This window comes from Melospiza georgiana, chromosome 19 (assembly GCF_028018845.1).
Source record: "Melospiza georgiana isolate bMelGeo1 chromosome 19, bMelGeo1.pri, whole genome shotgun sequence".
NCBI classification, from domain to species: Eukaryota; Metazoa; Chordata; class Aves; order Passeriformes; family Passerellidae; genus Melospiza; species Melospiza georgiana.
The window spans coordinates 13,549,354-13,569,839 of NC_080448.1; the positions used below are offsets into that span (position 1 = coordinate 13,549,354).

Below are 20,486 nucleotides of genomic sequence, written 5' to 3' on the forward strand. Positions count from 1 at the left end.
GTCTAGAAGTCTTCAGGCTGGAAGGGTTGCTTTGATATTTCGAGGCCTCATTAACTGTTCAAATGTTTTAAAATGGGTTCATTTGAAAAGAAAAAAAGAAAAATTTGGAGCAAGTTTAAAAATCAATACTTATACATAAATCATAACTGAATGCTTTTCATATTTATACCTGATACCATTAAAATTTTAGTAACACTGGAACTACTAGGTCACATGAACATTTTAAAAATTACCAAGTAGAGCAAAGTTTCCCAAATCAGTCTTTTGTTTGAAAGTTCATTTTAGAGTGAACATAATTGGAGAAGCCTGCACAAAGCTTACCATGGAAAACAGCCCTGCTGTTGAATTCTAAAAACTTGACAAATCTTTGCTTTCATGGGAAAGACTAAACTTTGTTATACTGAATGACAGACCAAAAAAGGCTTGTCAAATGAATGTTAATTTTATTAAAAGTAATTAGAAGCAAAATACAGGTATCAAATGCTAAGTATACATAATCAAAATACTTCCATGTGATATTAACTAATCAGAGTAGTTACAACGTGTTACATTAATTGTAGTAACAAATTTCTGTATATAACTAAAAGACAGATGCAGCACAAAAGCAATGTTTAACTCAACTGCCAAGATGCTATCTAAAGCATCAGTAAGAAATTACAAAGTTGATCTGATTTGTCTGGAGACAAACTACCTAAGATAGGATTAGATGGCTAATCCTTAAGGCCATAAAGTAAGAGTCCTAAAATGGCTCTGTTATTGTGGCATGAGTGACTCCACAGAATGCTGTTGCTTTGGAATGGCAGTTTTGCTTAGAACTCAAAGAAGCCACTACTGTTTTATTAACTTCCAGCTAATGTGATTAATAACTTTAGTTTGCTAGTAACAAAAAAAACCCCAACAAGTTAGGCTTTCAAAATAATAGACCAATCTTTTTTACATGGAAAGTATTTGTGCTAAATCTCATGGCTGCTGGATACCAATTTAAGCACTACTCTTACCCAGGATTACCCCTCATAAGTCTGTCATAAGCCCTTGCTTTGGCCATTCTTACTGGCCAGTTCAGCATCATTTTCTAAGTACTTACTGCCTCACGAAATACGGTTTCAATGCAGTTCCCTCATCTCAGCAGGGATAATACACTGTGGTTGGTACTATTTTGCTTCTCTCTTTACTTGAAAAGAGAAAGCAAGGAAAGTCCTGAGCTGTTTCATAAAAAAAAAGTGTAATGGCTCCATTAAGTGTATAGAGTGCAGCCTTTCAGGTGCTATTCAGACCTCTCCCTTATATGTGCTCATAAACTTGGAAACATGAAAAAATAGTTACAGCCATCTCTGTCTAGGTACCAAGTGTTTGATGGAGTTTCTTTGCTTGCATTCTGATAGCTTGAGATGGTTTCAGGGATCGATGTACAGACTGTGAGTTTCGTGCCATTAGATAGTAGTAGTTCGATATTGCTTGTTGCCTGCAGAAGAACAACAGGACTACCATTAGCAGCATGAAGTCAGTAGAGTTAATCAACTGGTTATCTCACATATTGCTGGAAAACAAAGAGGAGAAAGGAAGAGGTCTGGTACACTTTCACTGTGTAACTGTTCTAAACACTAGCAAGAAATTATTTTGTTATCTTCAGTGAACGTAAATGGCAAGTACACAAATGAAGTACTGTGATATTTTAACTAGCAACAGGAGTATTTCTTGTGATATAATCTAATTCATTAAAATGCAAAACAATAGAACAATACTTTGAATTGGAAACAATCATTTGAGATCAAGACTTGCTTCATCATTAAAAAAATGAAAACGAAGCACTAACATTAAAACTCATGGCAATTGGATACCAGAAGAGAAAGTCTCATGCAAGGCTAAAGGCACCTCCAAAAAAAGTTCATTTCATAATTATTCCAGTAGGCAACTAGGCAGTAACAGAGCACAGTGTATGCATCTACACATGCAGGAGTACTGTACTGCAGAAGCACTTCAAATGACTGTTGAAACTGTCAGTCCAGCATTTGAAACTGCTCTCATTTTTCTTGATAAGTGTCTTGCACCTGTCTTTGTTGCTAAAATGGCACATAGTATTCAGGATGTACCTTTCCCTCTAACAAAAAGAACAATTCCAACATAATGGGTGAAAATATTTATGTCACATCCACTTGGGTACAATTGCTGTGTTTAAAAATGCCACCAATACAATTATGAGCTGCTGTTAATTGTGATAGCATAGACTAAACTGCTATGAAAATTTGAGGGATGGAAAAGAAAGGCTGTAAAATCAAACAGCTCAGGATAACGGTTGGTTCTCTCATGCTTTGTGATCATTAGTAACCAGTCAGAACTGATCCTGAGTGACAAAAAGATTAGTACTAGTCATTTTTGATCTGGAGTGAGAAAAGCTGATGTTTGCATAAGAGGTTCATTGTAAACCCATGAGGACTCACTTATCCATAATTTAGAGGTGAAGTTTTACAACTGCACAATGATCTGCTGTAGCAGAGATGGCCACAGTGAATATGAAGGAAGAATCCTGTGGTTCTACATAATACTGCCTTAAAGAAGCATGAGATAATAAGCCTTTCTCTCTATAAACAGCAGGTTTTCTCCCCACAGATGCATGCAGGCATAGCCAAGGTGAACAACTACTTTACCTGGTTGCTACTATCTTCAGTTACGAATGAGAGAAACTGTCACATCACTAGCAGATGGGAGAATATTAGGAGTGAGATTTAGTGACCTTTCAGTGGGTATGATAAAATTAACTTGATACAAATTTTAATCTATAGTTATCTAGACATGGTCCCATTGATACAAATTTTTGCAATTATCTGGGATGTTAAACCCTTACTTCTTTGTAGGTAAAGTATTTGATGCTAAACTCTCTTTAGAGAATTTGAGGTGCTTGACATTTAGTTATTGAATACTTTACATGGTCTAAGAGAAGAAGAAATTTAGGGAATCACCCTATGACAAGATTTCTGAACTTTAATTTTTATTTTCTTAATATGTCTAATTCAGAATGACATAACCTTCACAAATACAGCAGCCTACCACCTTGTGGATTAACAAAGGTGTTTTATAAGAGGCTTCTTCAGTTGGGTACCATGGACTGTTTGTTAACATAATGCTACCTAATAAAAGTGTTTTTTAATGGATGTGCAGACATCAGTGACTGTGCCAGTACATTGGAATTTTCCCACCTCCTCCCCCAGTCTGGATTGGCACCTCTTTTCAACAAGAGTCAGGGAGGGATTGTTCTCACACAAGGTCAAAGGTAGGCTCCTTCTGATAAAAATCTGACTTTCACAACAAGGAAACTGAAGACAAGTAGAGCATTTGGCAGGTTTTAGAAGCTGCAAATCCAACTGCAGATTTAAACTTCCCAGGTATCTTTAAGAAAAAACAGATGTACTACATTACACTTGGAAAAGTTCTGCAACTATTCCTAATCGTGAGTTACAGGGACTACTTGGCCTGCAATTGGCTATGTTCTGGTGGCAGGTAAAGTTGAGGGACACTTAGCAGTATTTACCTCTCCTCTTTCACAATGGCATCATCAAATGCTTGGGAGATATGCTTCAACTGGCAAATCCCTGAGGAGACCAGTTCCAGCTCACAGTCAAACTCTCTGCAAACAGAATGGTCATTGCTACAGATCAAACAGGACAGGTGACAGTACTCAAGCCTTCATCCCTGAAGTACCACTCTTGTTACCTCTAGACTTTACCCAGAGAAGTTTAGGGCTGTGGAAATTATACTCTTAATTCCATTGGCCAACTGCTTCACGTCTCCATTCATCCCCCGAACAGCTATCTTCCAACTGAGACATAGGATTCAGGTTCACAAGGCGTGGATTCAACTTCTAGCTTTAACCTTTCTTGTGACTTCAACCAAAAGAAAAACCTGTGTGCACATTATTATTTCCCTAGCTCCCAACCCTTGATCTAATTTGTTTGTTCTATGAGGCGGGAATCTCTCTACGTTATATAAAGAACTCAGCATAAGCAGAGGTATTCCTGGTATCTTTGGAATACAAACAGCAGCTTTGGAAAAGTTACAATTAAATCAGAGTAAGATACTGAGCATTTTCCTTTACCCAAAAGGCACCAGCAAAAAACTCAGGTATGTCTCTAAGAAAAAATTACTTTTTATGTTTCAGCTTTATGCATAGCTCAGTCCCAGTCCAGGGAGCTGGAACTACTTTCTTAACTATTCAAGCAGCACACAGCTTCAGGGGAATAGGACAGAAAACTTCATACCTTGCCTTTCACTTTATCAGATACTCTAATCAGTGTAATAAATTTAAAAAAAATTTAAAAAAAGTTTACAAACTAATGTGACTTACATCTTTCTGCTGGAAGGAGCAGGAGATGAATAAGGGCTCTTCAGTGCTGCTGCTCTTCTGGATCTCCGGAGAGAGAGAGCATTTTTACCAAGCCAGGATGAGAAATCCCTCCATTCTCTATGTTCTGACACCTTTGTTGGCCCAAGCAAGGCCCTTTTGCTGGACTTTGGAGTGCCTTTGGAACTGGCTGCTGGAGTAACACTCATATAGCAAGGTGTTTGAGGTGTAGCAGTTCTTTTTTTGGTAGAACTGGTTGCACAGCTTCTGCTGATGGATTCAGCTGGAAAGGTCACCATTGAGCGTACTGGGCTTTGGCAAGACTTCTGTATTTTCTGAAAGAAGCATTAGACATGTTAGGCTAAATGAAGTGAATTAGCCATGAGTTTGGAACCAGGAAGGCTAGGAATATTTGGGCTGAATTACTAGCTTCCATGCTCATATCAGGTTTCAACTAACATGAATGCATCTCAACTTCTGTACTCATTTGAATAGGAAGTCTCTTGCTTCCCTAGCCCTTGGCACTCATCAAGGACTTCAGAGCAGGCATTGGACAAAGCTCTTGCTTCTCCTATGCTGGAAAAATTCAGGCTCCACAACACAGAATACATGCATTTAAAAAACTGACGTCTGCAAGAAAGGGAAGTGCAAGCTTGAATCTGCTACTCTGCTACCTTGTGGCAGGTTTTGTCAGTCTAAATTTAGATTAACTATAATGAAGAACATGAAAATAAATAGTATGGGTACAGGAGAATAAATAAAAGAAAAAAAATCCAAAGTGCTGCACATTTCTCAGTAACCATTCTTTGCAAATTATGGCAATTTCTACCCAATTTCCTCTGTGTAAAGACTGTTCTGCAATATATGATTAAATACAAGAGGGGAAAAAGCTCTTATAACAAAATAAACTGTTTTCACCTTCCTCCATGTTCTGCCAGAACCATAATTTGCCTGTCTATACTTTAGGAAAAGATATTAAAGATTTTAAAAGTTAGTAGCTATGAGACAAACACTAAGGTGTGCAAGTGTGTGGGAATGAACTCTCTGGAATAGAGCACTCAGTACAGAATTCAGAAGTCTTAGTACTGGAGTTGAAGCAAAAACTAAACTCTATGTTCTACTGCAAAGACAAAGTACCTGGGACACTGTTCCAAAAGCATATTTTGCTGTTCTTTTAATAGTCTGAAGAGTTTGGCACCTCTGCCTTGGTTCCAGACTTTCCCTAGTTGGGGTTTCATGAAAATTCAACTCGACTGGCTTTAATGGTACCCGTTTCCTTAAAGACATGCGAATGGTATTGAGAGAACTCAGAGAGGCCCTTCTCTTGAATTTGTCAGGCACAGGGCTCTCATCCTCATTGAGGTCAGCTAGGAGCCGGTGTTTTCTCCTCGCCACTGTTGCTTGGACATTTTGGAGCACAGACGCCATCTTGTTCCAGCTCTTGATCAACTTTATTTCTAAAACAATGAAAATGAGACCAAAGCTTAGGCAGAACAAGGTACAAAGCAGTGTAAAAAAAGAGAAATGGAAACTGTTACACAATATATTCGGTTACACTTGCCTGAAACAAGAAAACAAGAGCTCAGCAGACTTTTAGTTGGAGAACAGGGTTGATTTTTGAAAGAGAACAGGTTGAAAGAGGTTGAAAGAGAACAGGGTTGATTTTTAAGGCTATTTAGGTTTGCTCAAGTCCACCAGGAAGCCTTGTATTGCAATTCCACTGGAAAACTCTAGTTTGAGAGGTAGAATGCTCTATGAGTGCATCTTTTTGGTTTATGTCTCAGATCAAGATCTGATATCCCAAATTTTTGCCCTCTTTAATCAAAACAACCTTCCACAGAGAGACAGGTCTACACAGCTGCTATTGTCTCCTGCCACACTTGCTAGCTGAAGGCTTCTGCTACAGTACCAGTTATGATTATGGATAGGTAAATCGTGAAACAGACAGGATTATTACTGGCAGAAGACTTTGGTGAGAAGGGCTAAAATGCTAGTTATCTATATGACATATGATAATTTAAACATATATACTTTCCATCCTTGATTTTCACTAGTTAACAAATACGACTGAAAAGAGAGAGAGCGCCGCTGCTGTCCTACGGTTACAATGATCTGTTTATTAAACGGGTATTGCACAGGACAGCGCGGTGCCTTCTTTCTTCTGCAGGCCGCGGCGCTCTGGGGTAGCCCCCGGCCGAGCCCCTGGACACACCCGGGCCCACGCCTCGTCCGAGCCCCTCTCGCCGCAGGAACTCTGCTCTGCTGGCACTGGCCGTGCTCCCCGCCGACAGCCGCGGCAGATCCGCCGCGCCGCCACATCGGGCTAACGGGACTGGGCGGGACCAGCCGGTGCCGTTTTTGCGCCTACTGGGACAGTAGCAACAAGCGCGAAAAGTGTCGCCAAGGCCGGAGGAGACGGGTTCGGGCAAAGGGAGCCGCGACTGGGCCGCTCTGGCAGCTGCTCGGGGCAGTACTCACTCAGCGCGCCGCACGCGACCGGGACCCGGATCGGGACGGAGCCGCCAGCTCCCCACAGCAGCTCCTCTGTGCGCCGCCGCCGCGTTTGAACGCCGCGCCGCCCCCTCCGAGTCCCCGGATTGGCGCCGCCGCCGCCGCCGCCCGCCGCAATTGGCTGGGCCCCGCGCGGGGCTGCCGTTACTCGGCCGGGCGCGCGCGGCGTAGCCGGCGGTGAGAGAGCGGCCCGCGCTGGCTGAGGGGAATGTCCGGGCCCAGCGGCGCAACCGCAGGGGCTGCGCTGCGCCCCCGCCGGCCGCGGCTCTGGCGCCTTCGCGGACCTCGGCCCAGAGATCCGCGTCAGCAGGACTAGTAAAAGGACTCAGGCTGGGTTGCCCACTTGGGTGTCCAAGCCACAGCTCCTGTTGCTTCTGGTAATTATCGGTCAAAGTCTTAGAAGGTCTTTGTTTGTTTGCTTTTACTCCACGGGCTTCTGCAGCTCTTGCTGGAGGAGACAGCTAGTGTAACTGTCCGTATGAGATCGTAAACCATCCGGGATGCCCTCTGAAGCAAAGAGGGCCAAGGGAAAAGGATGTATGTGTTCAGCGGTGGGGGATTTTATTTTTATTTGTTGGGTTTTTTTTTCTTACCCTAGTGGCAAACAAGACATGCAAAGCGTTCATTTATCTTGAAATTACTTCTGCTTGGAAAAAAATTGCTCTAGAAAGAACTGTAGCAGCGTTTTTTTCCAAAGATATGTTTTCCCCGCACCAAGTTAAACTCGGAGCTGACAGCTAGAACACCTCCTTAACTAAGACTTCGCTTATAGTGATGGAAAAGCCAACCCAACACTGCAGGATACCTCTTGAATCACACCACTGGCTCATAAACAAACATACTTTTTACAGATTCATAAGAACTCTGGTTTTAAAAAAGTTCCACATGATGGTGTTTGCGCCACTTTGTATTCACACGCTAATATTGATGAGTGCAGTGTAATAAACATCCTTTATTAACAGATGTGTTTCTATGTACTACTGTCCTATATTCTGTTCTGCTTTCCTCTGTCCATTGCCTTCACGGCTTCCAGTTAGCTGAAGTGTTAGACCTCTTCCCCTGTGTTCTCCTCACTCTCTCTAGCAAAAGTTTCAGGTTCTTCTCACTAGCAAACTGGAGCTTCAGCCACCATATTTTAAGACTTGGTTTGGATTTTTGGAAATTGATCTAGAGACCTCCTAAATGACTAACAGTTCTGCAAAACAAAGAGCTCTCCTTGGAGGTGCTAAATACAAGAGAGACAGAGAGTCAGGTAGTAATCAGACCACATGATCAGTTTCTAAGGGTTTTGTTGATAGCTGGGGATGTGGGTTGGTACTTTGAATGGCAAGAGTGGGCAGAGGAATCCCTAAGAATAGAAACAGTGCTAATTGAAAAGAGTATGTGTACAGGCAGAGAGATTCTATGTGACACAAGAACTGTAGGCAAAAAGACTAACAGCAGACTGAAGCTTAATTGTGCTATCAACCTGTCCTTTCATGCCTGTTTATACAATTAAAATAGAAATAGCTGAGCTTTTGTAATTGTAAACAGACTCTCAGGGATCTGCATGTTTTCTTCTTTGTATGGTGCACTTCTTGTTTCCATCCATTTCAACTTTTTTTTATCCAGCCTTTATCTAAGGCAGGGTACTGATTGTCATGGAATGGTACCCTAGAAGACTATGAAAAGTCATTAGTGCTAATTTTGCACTGATGTTCCTGTTCAAATGTATACAGCCCAAAGAACTGAGTACTTTCAAACGCTAGGCATCAGATCACAGACTATGATCAATTAATTGCAGCTGATGCCAACCAAAGGTTTTGCAGACAATGTGGCTACTGTCGCAGCATTTGATACCATTTCACTGTTTAGCTAGACTGAAGGTGAAGGCCCAGAAATTAAAATATGTGTCCTGTGCTTGTACTGTGATTGTTCTTCACTCTTTTTTTCTTTTGATTTAGGTAAGACTATACTTTAGACTCAAGGGCTTGTTTGACAGCTGGAGTACAGAGGTTGTTGGTTTTGATTGTGAAGAAACAAACTTTCATCCATTTGTTTAGAAGCCTATTATGTTGGGACTGGCAAGAAATCTACCCACAGCTTTCTGCATGTTGGTTTGATTTAAGACCCAGAAGAGAAGTCCTCTCAATGGAAGATGACAGTGAACCCGAGCAAAGCTCCTGGGCCTATCTACCTGATGTCTGTCTGAGGCATGTGTTCCATTGGTTAGATGACAGAGACAGATCTCGGGCTGCCTTGGTCTGTAAAAAATGGAGTTGTGCCATGCACTCTGGATCTCTCTGGAGATGCAGAACCATCACCTTTTATGGCCAGCCATCAAGGGCACGCACACTGGAGTTTCAAAGTGCACTGTGGTATACCAAGAAATTTGGCAAGTATTTGAAGCACCTTGAGATCAAGTTATCGAATCCTTACAATACTCCCTTTATCAAAAAATTTCAAGTGATTATGAGAGGTCTTCTTTCACACCTGGGTAAGTGTAATAGTCACCTAGTATCCCTGAGCATCAAGTACCTAGAATTGGACTGCTTGATCTGGAGAAATGTGGTTAGGGCTCAGTTTATCAAGAATTTAGCTGCCTTCCTGAAAAGAATGAGCAATCAACTTGATTATCTTAACTTAAAAGGAGCAAGAATAACTTTGGAAGAAGGCTGTGAGCTTCTGAATTCTCTAAGCAGTTTGACAAACAGAAGCTTTATATCTGAAATCAATATTGAGGATTTCTTCAGTCTTCACCTTTCTGTCTACAGCAGTGCCTTGTTCCACCAAACTATGTCTAAGTTCCACAGGCTGACCATCCTGACTTTCAATTATAACTGCATGTCTGATGAACTGCTGGACATCCTGCGGGAGCGCAGCTCTCATTCTCTGTGCACCTTGAATATCAAGTGTCATATCCATGACCCTCATGGGCAAGTGGTCTCAGGAATGTCATGGGCAAACTTGGCCAAGAGAGCCCCAAAACTGAATGTGAACTTCTTCTTTGAAAGAGTCATGAAGCATGATCACCTAGCTAGGATCCTGCTAGAGGAGATCCCAGTTAGGAGCATCAGCCTACGGAGCTGTTATTTTAGTGACCCAGACTGGACTATGAGACCTACTCTCACCAACCTTCTCCCAGCTTACTGGCATGGTCTGCAGGTAAGGGAAACGAGAGACACCCCACTGCAGTGTCACAAAGCTCTACAAAGCAATCATGTAGGCCTTCGGCATAACAGCAGTCAGCAACAGAAGTTCCTGACCACTTTAGTTTTACATTCAGAGGGCAGTTTTCCTAAGAAATTTCAGTGTTTCATCCATAATGTCGTTAATGAAATTATCCTTGTCCAGTTAAAACCCTCCATAATGCTATCAGGCTGCTCTATTTTGGCAATACACAAATGTCCTATAGCATATCTAAATTAACTAGTGCCCATGTCAAAGCACTTTGGTGTCACAAGGGATGTGTCATCAAAGGTTTGCAACAGCTGACCCACATAAGTGAGCATCAGGTCTTTGCATGCCAGAGGGAAACAAGTGGCCTTACACCTGACGGCTGCTGACAGCTTTCTGTAAGTCCTGTTTCCATTGCTGAGTTGTGAATAAACACCATAGATATGTAAAGCTTTCTAGAAACCACCATTGGCTCTACTCTTGTCTCTGGGATAATTTTCATTATGTCAGGTAAGATCATGGTGTGACTGTAGGTGCAGTGTTTTCTAATAAATGCACAAGGGATCACCCCCTCTTAGCAGGACAGTGATTTACTGTAGCACATACACTGTTGCCATAATACAAAACAGATTGTCAGCTAATATCAAGGTATAAAATTGATCTGCTGACTTTTTTTTTATTAACTTGGAAAACTATTTGTTGAATTCTAGTTACTGCATGCAACATCTGTTTAGTAGTACTAACAGTGTTCATTTTTTTCCAAGAAATTAACACTTGAATTAAACAATGACCATGAGTTGCTGGACAATGAGCTCCTACAGCTTATTTTATCATGCAAGAGGTTGTTATTTCTGAAAGTCTGGGCATTTCTAAGTGTCAGCTTTATGGAGAGGCTGCTACAAAACCGTGCAGAAAGGAAATGCATTTTGACTACCATAAAGGTAAGACTTTGTGCTTCCAAACTCTCATTCCCATTCTTGTTCCTATACCCAAAGGTTCCCATGCCCAGGCAAAGATCACTTACAGAAATGTTAATCTAACTATCTTCCCTATGTTATGCCTTAGTACCAAAGAGCTTGGGAGCCACTCACAGAAAGGAGGCTTTCCAACCCTACTTAGCCACATACAGATACTATAGAAGTTTATGATGAAGTCCTGAAAATTCCAGAAGCCCTTCCCAGACTGGCACTCCCTCTGTCACCTCTAGTTCAAGCCCTCTCCCACTTCCAGGGTTTCTCAGTTACCTCTCAGGCTCAGTGCTTATGTCTATAACCAAGGAAGGTGGACTGAATCCCACTAAACTGCAAAGATACAAACACATCACACCCTTTAGGGGTCCTGTCTTGAACTGAGGCCAAGCCACAACTGTAGCTGGTGTAAACCATGCTGACATGCTACTTTCTGTGCTACAATCTGAATTCTGCAGGTCCTTACAAATCTGTGCAGATCCCAGGGATGCATCAGTTCTGGGGGTAAAAAGAACCTTGTTCTTCCTGTGTGAGTCAGCACAGTCAGCAGGGACAACCACAAAACCACAGCTAAAAGATAAAGAGTAAATTTACTTCCCTTCTTTTGCTTACCAAGGCATCCCCAAAGCAACCCCCAGGCAGACACAAGTGGAGAGATAGAGGCACAGTTAAACTTGCTCCGTGCCAGAGGATCACTTGCTGGCATTCATACTGGGTTATCAAGGGCTATTCCCATCTGCAAGGTCACCTGAATGATTTACAATCCTTCTTGCTAGTCTTCCACTATTTAACCCATTCCTCCCAACACCTCCCAAAAATTCTTTGGCAGGAGATGATGTTTTCAGTCAGGTGGGAGTGGGAAGAGAGTACAGCATCAAGATTCTATTCCAATTCAAGCAATTTTGCTTCTCTAGATTCCTTATTAGTCACAGATGCTTCTTGTTGCCATGAGCTGTAATGGGTTTAGCTCCCTATATCTGAGAGACATGACTGCTCTTTGTGCATACAGGTCAGGATTTATACAGCCCAAGACGACAGCACTGAGGAGGAGCGGCTGCTGGCTGATATTTACAGGAAATTCAAGTACCTGATTGACTCAGAACTGAATTATTTTGTCATCACTTACCCAATGGTATAAACTACAGGAAGAGAACACCCAGTGACATCTGCATTAATGGATCCTTTGGAGTGCTTTAGTAAGGGATTTGAATTTTGACAGCAGTGCTTCCAAAAGGGAGTTATCATTCCAGCAAGTGAGAAGCAAGGGACAATTTTAAACTCCATGCATTAAAATGTTGGACTTGGGAACTGGACTCTTTTGTCTCCAGCATTATTTATTCTTTCTCTTGCTTTGGTTTTCCTTGCCAGAACCAAAGGAAGCAGTGATCCCTTTCCCACCCTTACAGGCATCTCTGATAAAAATAAGACCCTCCTTTTTTTTTAGCACTTCTCATTTCAGAGCTTCAAACATTTACCACTGAAGCCCACCTCAATGTTTCCGTTTTACGAATGGGGGAACTGAGACATGGGGTGAACAAGTGATTTTCCCAAAGTCAGCCTTGACTTGATCTCGATTCAGATGCAGAGAGATGCACTATCTAGTGTATCAGTTAGGTAAGTTAGGTCCTGTTAAGTTGGCCATACTGTCTAGTTCTTAGCAGCAGATGCTAAGATAAAAACAAAACATCACATGGCCAGTCTTGAGAGACATCCCTCCCACTTGCTCAGCTGTCCAATGAGTGATTTATGAGGACACTCCTGCTCTGGCTTCCACACAGTTGCCTTCTGACACCTTTCAATGGCACAAGATATCATTAGTTACACATGAGAGAAACATGGAAGAAGGGGCATTTCTCATTATTCTGAATTTTATTGCCAAGTGGAAGATTTCATCAAACATTTTAGAGCATAGATAGTTCTGAAACAGATAGCTGTAAGTACTAGGTCTGTTTTAATTACTTTGTGCAATTAGACAGCATTACATTTGGAAGCCAATACATTTGGAAGCCTGCAAATAAAATTTCAGCAGGAGCTGGTTCTTTGGAGCACAGTCTCCCAGTATAATGACTTCAGTAATTGTTTATGCAAACAGACTCTCTCATTTGCATGCACAGCACTTCATCAATGTACAGTGTGTTCTCCTTGACCTTGATCTCTTCCTCCAAGGAAAGCTGTCGACGGCTCAGGCCTTTCAGCTCTGTCTGAGCCTGTGCCAATGCATCCTTTAATCTAACAGGGAAAATAGAGACAGGCATTAGTTGAAAACACATGGGTAGTGGGTTTTTTTCTCATAAGGGTTAGGATTTCTGGGCAAGAAAAAGAAAGATGGAAAGGGATTCACAGAGAATATCCATTGTCTTCCCCTAAAGTCTATCCACTAACTTCCCTTAAAGTGTCCTGCCCTTAAAAGAAAAGCAATTCCCAACTTTTCAGGGAGAATAGTTGGGACCCATTGTCATGCTAACACATTAAATTAACCAATACCACAGATTTTCCTCTTGCGTAATTTCCACTTGCCTTTGAATATTTTTGGTAATCTCTTGAACTTCACTCATCAGGCTGCTGTGCACTGTGTCATAGCACAGTTCCACATTGGGGCGATGGTTCCTCGCTTCCAAGCGGGTTTGAGCCACTTTCACAGGTGCTTCCTTATCAGTGATTGCTTTCTTTAAGGCTGCAATGTTCTTCTCCTGTGAGGCAGTCTCATCCATCACCTTAACAAATCCAACAATTAAATTCTGTACACTGCCTCTTACAACGTGTGAAACCATCATCATCTACTTTAATAGTTGCAACAATCACAGTACCACTCAATATGTTGTTATTTCATCAAATAATATTTTTCAAAGCTTAGCCAGGAGTATGATTCCTTCATTGGAAAGCAGATGACACGGTTCTGGGTAAACCCAGAAATTCATGCTCAGCAATTAATATTTTTTAATGTTAATACTCAGTTTTCATGTGTCAAATTTTGAGCACATTGACTCTGCTGTTATCAATTATCAGGCTCTTACATCACAATCCTGAAAAAGCTATAGGAGCCTCATGCAACTAAAAATCACAAGGAAAATCCTGTCTTTACTGATGGCTACAGCAACATTTAGATTGTATGAGTGACTCCAGAAATTCGTCTCTTTGGTGGTGCACACAGAGCTAAGAAAAAAAAACTAAAGTTACTTTTACGGAGAAGGGAACAAAAAGGAAAATGTGGCAGATAAGAGCAACCCACTGGATTAGGTGAACTGGTAGATAACCCAAGCCTTGTGTTTCCACTTTTTCACTGACTGTCCCCTATGACTTACCATTGCAAGAAGCATCTCTAGCTTGTGCTTGGCATCCTTGACTTCCTTCACTCTATTTCTAAAAGCATTATTCACCAACTCACATTGCTTGCGCATGTCATTTGCTATCTGTGAGAGGATGCCATCGATAAGTGCCTTCAGTGCCAAAGAATTGTTTCGCTGCTTGTCAGCCTTTTCAACATTTATGTTTGTGAAATCTATCCAGTCCTCAGGGCTAACAAAACTGAAAGGGAATCAAAATAAGAGGTCACCAACAGACAGCAGCAGGCCCTCCATGACTTCATAAATCTGTAATTGTGCCACAAAATCAAGAACAAAGCAGCACTTTTAACCGCATGTCACAGCAAGTGCCATATGTCCAGGGAGTGCTACAGATACAAAGGAAAGACTCTGTCACAATCATTTTGTAATGAAGTAGATGAGAGTTCAATGAAAACAAATTTGCTAGAGACATAGAGGAGCCTTGCTGTTACTTTCCCCTGGCAAAGGGGAACTTACAAGTTAACATGGCGGGAAACACACATAATAATCAGTATTTCTTAGAACATCTTTCATTAATAAAGCTGTTACTATTACTAGCAGGCAACTATGCACACAACACATTCCCTTATTCTCTCACAGAGTTCACCTCTACGACACTTACAGTATCTGCCGGGAACAATAGTTGAGAAGCCCAGCCTCAAGCTTGCAGGCGGGTGTTTGAGAAGTTCTTCAGAGGGTTTGTTCCTTGTCTCATTGGGTGAATATATAAAGTTTTAATTGTCATTTGCACATAGCAGGCAACACCATCCTGGGTGTGCTCTGAGTTACATAACCTGTTTTGAGTGCTGGCAGCCTCTTGGTGTTGCAAGTTTGCTAGCTGTTACATAGCAACAGGGATTTTATGAGGCTCTTGCACAAATTGTTTTCTCAGTACACCTCCTCTTTTCAGTCCATTTTTCTGTGGCAGCTATTTTTGCATTTAAACCTTTCATACTAACTAACCCATGCAGAATGGGCACATTTGACAGCTTAATGTCTGAGTGAGAAACTGACTTGACACCTCATGGGTCTCAGTCCAGCATTCTCCCCAGTGGGACACCCTGGGAGAGGAAAGAAGTTAAGATCAATAAATCTATTCTGTGTTTAAGCAATATGTGAAATTCTTCCTTAGCTAACTGTGAGCTTCAAAAACTATTTTAAAAACTGCAGTTCACTGGGAGCATAATCATTGTGGTTTCCCAGACATACTACACAGATACAGAAGTGATGGACAGAAGTATAAGAAACAATTACATGGCAAAAAGATAAAGCCTGTTTTACACAAAACTAATCTTGCTGTTACTGGGACAGCTCGTATTATCTGTATAATTATCATATGTTTGTTGAACTAAAGAACCACTTACTTTCCTTCTAGTTTCACTGCATTATCAGCATATATAATATGAGGAGTGTCATTTGTCAAGCTAGCACAGTAATCATCAATTGTCAAAGCTGTGAATTTGTCCTTCAGATCCATGTCCAGGTCGTATTTTGCTGAACGGTTCCGTCTAGGAGAAAAAACAACCAAAACTCTAAGACCATGTGTAGGCATTCACAGGTATCCTTAATATGTATGCATACATATGCATTAGATAATTCAAACGCTGTTACAGAAATCATCGTGTAAGAACTCTTAGTTGTCAAGTCACAAAATCTACAGTATGAAGTTGCCTTTTTATAAATTGATGGTACAATTCTCACTGAAATTAAAGGCACAGGACTGGATCATGAGAAGACCAAGGATCAAGCACAAGTACTTCGTATTCTACAAGCAGAACCTCTCACCACTACTGATTGAGTGGTATGAATTAGGACTGACCTCCTGCTAGTGTTTAGCATTGAAGATAACTTAGGACCTGTGTTCAGCCTGACAACTTCTCAGTATTATGGCTGTCTTAACTTTCATCTAATTAGTGTTCTGTTATGCTCTCTGCCTCTGCACCTGATTTGCTCATTTGCTTGTTCCAATGTACGTCCAAGTAAAGCAATAATCCCCTGGAGGACTTCAACTTCCTTCAGCAGCTGCTGTTCCACTTCATCATGCACCAAGTCAATCCCAACTCGCCTCTGCCTACATGAAAAAAGGAAAAAACTATCAGCCACATTGTTCAAATGCCTGCATCGAATAGAGATGATAATGTTCCACTCTCCTCAGTGCTGTAACACCTAAATCAGACTGTGACTTCACTGTAAAGAGAGGTGGGCCTTTAGTTTGCAGTCTTTTTTCTTATTTGTTAAAGCTTCATTACCTAGACTTTTTCTGTCTCCTTGAATGCTCACCTGTACAGGAGACACTTCTGGGCAACGACAAGGGGCTCTTTGCAACCCTCCAAAGCTCTCTCCAGCCTATTCTTGAAAGTCAACAAAATCTCTGTCTCATGAACAATTTGTTCTAGCTTGTTATCTAATTCTTGCTTCCAGAATTTTATCTCTTCCCGTCTCTGTTCTATAGAATCAAAATAACAAACACATATTAATATGGGCCCATTCTATGAGCAAGGGAACTGCAGCTCAGGTCTTAGGTATGGCTAAAAATAGACTTATTCTGTAGTGGAGTGCCTGTAGTGCTGTGGGCTGTGTGGAAACAGTTTAGCAACCCTGTGTCAGGAGGTTTTGTTAAGAGAGCTTTTTGTGTGTTTTGTTATAAAAACAAAGAGTCTGCCTCAAAATATTTTATAAAATATTTTTGATTTTTTCATGACATTAACAAGCATGGCATTGATATATACTCCTATTCATTATCAACTAATTTGCTAAGTCCTTCTTGAAATTACAGCTCAAATAAAACATTTTGACCCTTGCAGAAGACATGGGATTACCTAATTTCTTGTTGACATCACTCTGGGTTTTTTGAGTTGTCTTTTCTATTTCATCCACCAGCCTCCAACTCTCAGCTGTCATGCATTCTGACCTGGATTTCTGGGACTCTGTACTGGCACGCTGCATCTGGTTTGCAGTGTACCATTCTGAGGGATGAAGTTTAGATGGATCTTGTAACAGCCTGGCCATTGCTATTTTGAAAGTTTCTGGATATAATGCAGGTCAGTTTTTGGAATATCAAACCTGAAAACAGAAATAGCATTATATTTGGCTGCCAAAGCAAGAAGGGGAGAAGACAGGTCTATAAGGATGAGAAATATTTTATTCTTTTTACCTGCAAAATCACACTGATATGAAAAAAAGATTTTTTGCTCAAAGTTCCCAAGTCTTTGCTGATGAGTAGGGAAGAATGTGCTGATATGTTTGGAGTGGGAGAATGAAGAAACAGAAGAATTTGTGAGGGGAATTTACGAGGAGAGAAGTGGATCTGAAAGGAAAAGACGGACTACGCAATAGGAAGGAGAAGAGAAAGGAGACCTGTGGAGAAAGATGGAATTACTAAACAAGCAATCACAGAAAACAACAGAAAAAGTGAATAAATATAAAAGATAAATAGCCTCACAGAGGAGGCTATTTGGAGAAGCAAACATCTTTCAATAATATGACTGGAGAAATGGATAAAATCTAGACTGTAAAAAGAAATGTAACCACAGAATTATTAGTGTTGGAAAAGACCTCTAAGATCATTGAGTCCAACTGTTAATGCAGCACAGCTGTGTTCACTACTAAACCATATTCTCAAGTTTTAAAATCACATGCCTTTTGAACACATCCAGGGATGAGAATTCCACCACTTCCCAGGGCAGGCTGTTGCAATGCCTGATTAGGTGACTTTTTTTCTAATGATGATTAGGGAAAAAAAAAAAAAAAAAAAAAAAAAAAAAAAAAAAAACAACAAAAAAACTAAACAAAAAATAAACCCAAAACAACCACCCCCCCCCAAAAAAAAAAAAAAAAACAAACAAAAAAAACCCCAAAAGAAAACATAACCTCAACAACAACAAAAAAAACTACAACCACAAAACCGACAAAACAAAACATCAAACCCCAAAACCCCAAATCAAAATCGGACCTGAAAAACTGAAGGAAAAAATTCAGCAGGCAAATGAGGAAATGGGAAAGTCCAGAAAGGATTAAAGAAGAACAAAGCATACTGAGGACACTTGTTTAGTGGAGGGTGAAACCAATGCCCCGAATTTGCACAAAGTAGTTTGATTATAAATTTTCCTATTGCAGTATGCTCATCCAGTGTTCCTGAGACAGTTCCTGAGCCCAAATGCACACAACTGCGCAGCAACACACAGCTCTGCCCACACTCCATTCAGCACAGCCACCCTGAACTCGACTTCCTTCGCCCTCACACATCTCGACTGACCTCGATCCTCCGCTCAACTGCTCTGAAGTTCAAAGCCTGGCAAAGTGCCACGTCCTCAATTCCCCTTCCCTAGGAAGGGTCTTTCAGCCTCAGAGACCCCTCAAGAGTCTCTCAGCCTCCTCAGCAGCAGCACAGGTTCTTTTTAAATGTGCGACTCAATGCTGCAGGAGGCGGCTGGAACTACACGCAAGGCAAACAAACTGGCTGCTGTGGGAACTCCCGCAGCTACCTCTGCTAGCAGCTTGGTGCTGTGGCACCGGCTGGAGGAGGCACAGCACACACAAGTCCGTGGTGCTTCATTTCACCCACTTCCTCTTAAGATTTCTCAGGAAAAAGCCCACGTGTTCGCTGTACATTATTTTTTTTCATAGTTCCCAGAGCTCTGGACAGTAATTCTCAATTGATTTGTTGTAGAAATGCATAAAGATTGTGAAACAAATGAGAGGCGTATTAAGTATCCAGCTATCTAAAATGTCAGTCATAAAATATCCTTAGTAGTATGCTCTATCTTTACATCAACAATATTCTTTCCTGGGAGAAAATATTCTGGGAGCCAGACACAAGAGATGAAGGAGATAAGGAGCTTGACATTAGACGGTACAATTGTGTTCCCTCCGTATAGCTCTGCTACAGTTTAGATAGATCAGGTTTCTCAGAGTGAAATCCGACGAAGTTCCAAAAGATCACAAAATGATAAAGAAGTGACATTACTCAAAAAAAAAAAAAAAAAAGGCACAGCAGAGATAATGTCATGTTTCTGAAAATGTGCTCAGTCACCCTGAAAGGTGAGGAAACTCCCAGTGGTGGTTTTCCACGAAGTTATTGCGGGACCGGTGGGACTTCATGCTGTTTTGTTCTGAAAACCCAGTATCGCATGCTGTCCTGCCCCAGATTGTAGCGACACTGCCACAAATTAAAGCTACAAACCACAAATCCATTCATCAATGTAAAAGACAATGGCCTTTCAAACAATGTAAAAGACAATGGCCTTTCAAACTGTTTCAAACTGTTAATATGAAATTTACAACCGATCCTGCAATATAAACTTTTAAGACAAAAAAAAAAAAAAAAAAAAAAAAAAAAAAAAGCTTTAGTTTTACCTCAGATGGTTTTCTCTACCGACTCACAGGGCTAGAAAACGGCTCCACGGCCGCCGGGGCTGCGCGCACCGGACGGGACGGTCCCAGCGCGCGCCCCCCGGGCGAGCGCCGCCCGCCGCGCCCCGCGCTAACGAACAGCCCCCGGAGAGCGGCGGAGGCACCGCCCGCCGCGCCGGCACCCGCGCCGCCTTTCCACACCGCTTGTAAGCGCCCAGTTACGGCCGGATGAAAAAGGAAGTCCTGCACAGCAGTAGGGGTAAGCTAACACCAGCTTGCTTACCACATTCCATTGCGATGCCTTTGAAAAGGATTTTACAAAGGAGCGGTTCCTCACATTGTAAATTTTGTCTGGATGTAGAAAATAGGGTCACTATTTGTGAAATGGCCAAGTCCTCAGTCAGGAAACGTCTCACGTTTTCTGTGGAGGAGTCTAACCAGCCAGCATTAATGAGACTAGATCTAAATTAAGTATGTGGCCATATTCCTTGTTGGGTGCATGAAAAATAACATAAATAGTCTTATTTGTCATAGAATCAATCAGCAGAACTGCTGCCACTGTGTTGAAGTAGGAGAGTTCTCTAGGTTGAGCTCACACTGCAGCATCATCAACTACTTTCTTTCAGTGTTGCTGAAATCCTAAAGCAGATTAACGTAATAGGTCTGAACAGTGGTGTTCCACTAGAGTCCAAAATAATCCATGAAGAAAGGCTGAGAGGGCTAGGACTGTTCAGCCTCCAGAAGGCTCATCAGCAGCCTTTCAGAATAGTCTTAAAAAGTAGATGATATCTCTGCTGACATTATCTTGAAAATATTGCACAGAACAAACTGATTTAGCCT

At 41.5% G+C, this 20,486-nt stretch overlaps 3 protein-coding genes across 4 annotated transcripts; 1 reads left to right on the plus strand and 2 right to left on the minus strand.

Annotated features, from left to right (window-relative positions):
* Positions 1-1,239: 1,239 nt before the first annotated feature.
* PIMREG (PICALM interacting mitotic regulator) lies at positions 1,240-5,829 on the minus strand. Its single transcript, XM_058037712.1, has 4 exons — positions 5,474-5,829; positions 4,340-4,671; positions 3,527-3,622; positions 1,240-1,462 (listed from the first exon to the last, which is right to left on the minus strand). Exons 1-4 carry the CDS (start codon positions 5,762-5,764, stop codon positions 1,336-1,338), a joined length of 846 nt encoding a protein of 281 aa, XP_057893695.1. The 5' UTR covers positions 5,765-5,829; the 3' UTR covers positions 1,240-1,335.
* Positions 5,830-8,977: 3,148 nt separating this feature from the next.
* Positions 8,978-12,244, plus strand: FBXO39 (F-box protein 39). Its single transcript, XM_058037713.1, has 3 exons — positions 8,978-9,991; positions 10,768-10,944; positions 11,981-12,244. The coding sequence occupies exons 1-3, from the start codon at positions 8,978-8,980 to the stop codon at positions 12,107-12,109; spliced, it is 1,320 nt and encodes a 439-aa protein (XP_057893696.1). The 3' UTR covers positions 12,110-12,244.
* Positions 12,245-12,821: 577 nt separating this feature from the next.
* TEKT1 (tektin 1) lies at positions 12,822-19,736 on the minus strand. Of its 2 annotated transcripts, none has more exons than XM_058037814.1 (8): positions 19,650-19,736; positions 17,114-17,357; positions 16,575-16,740; positions 16,237-16,365; positions 15,659-15,802; positions 14,274-14,496; positions 13,489-13,685; positions 12,822-13,200 (listed from the first exon to the last, which is right to left on the minus strand). In XM_058037814.1, the coding sequence occupies exons 2-8, from the start codon at positions 17,301-17,303 to the stop codon at positions 13,041-13,043; spliced, it is 1,209 nt and encodes a 402-aa protein (XP_057893797.1). In that variant the 5' UTR covers positions 17,304-17,357; positions 19,650-19,736; the 3' UTR covers positions 12,822-13,040. The 2 variants fall into 2 exon arrangements, with proteins under 2 accessions (XP_057893797.1, XP_057893796.1); XM_058037813.1 differs by lacking the exon at positions 19,650-19,736 and adding an exon at positions 18,550-19,137.
* Between the last annotated feature and the right edge of the window lie 750 nt (positions 19,737-20,486).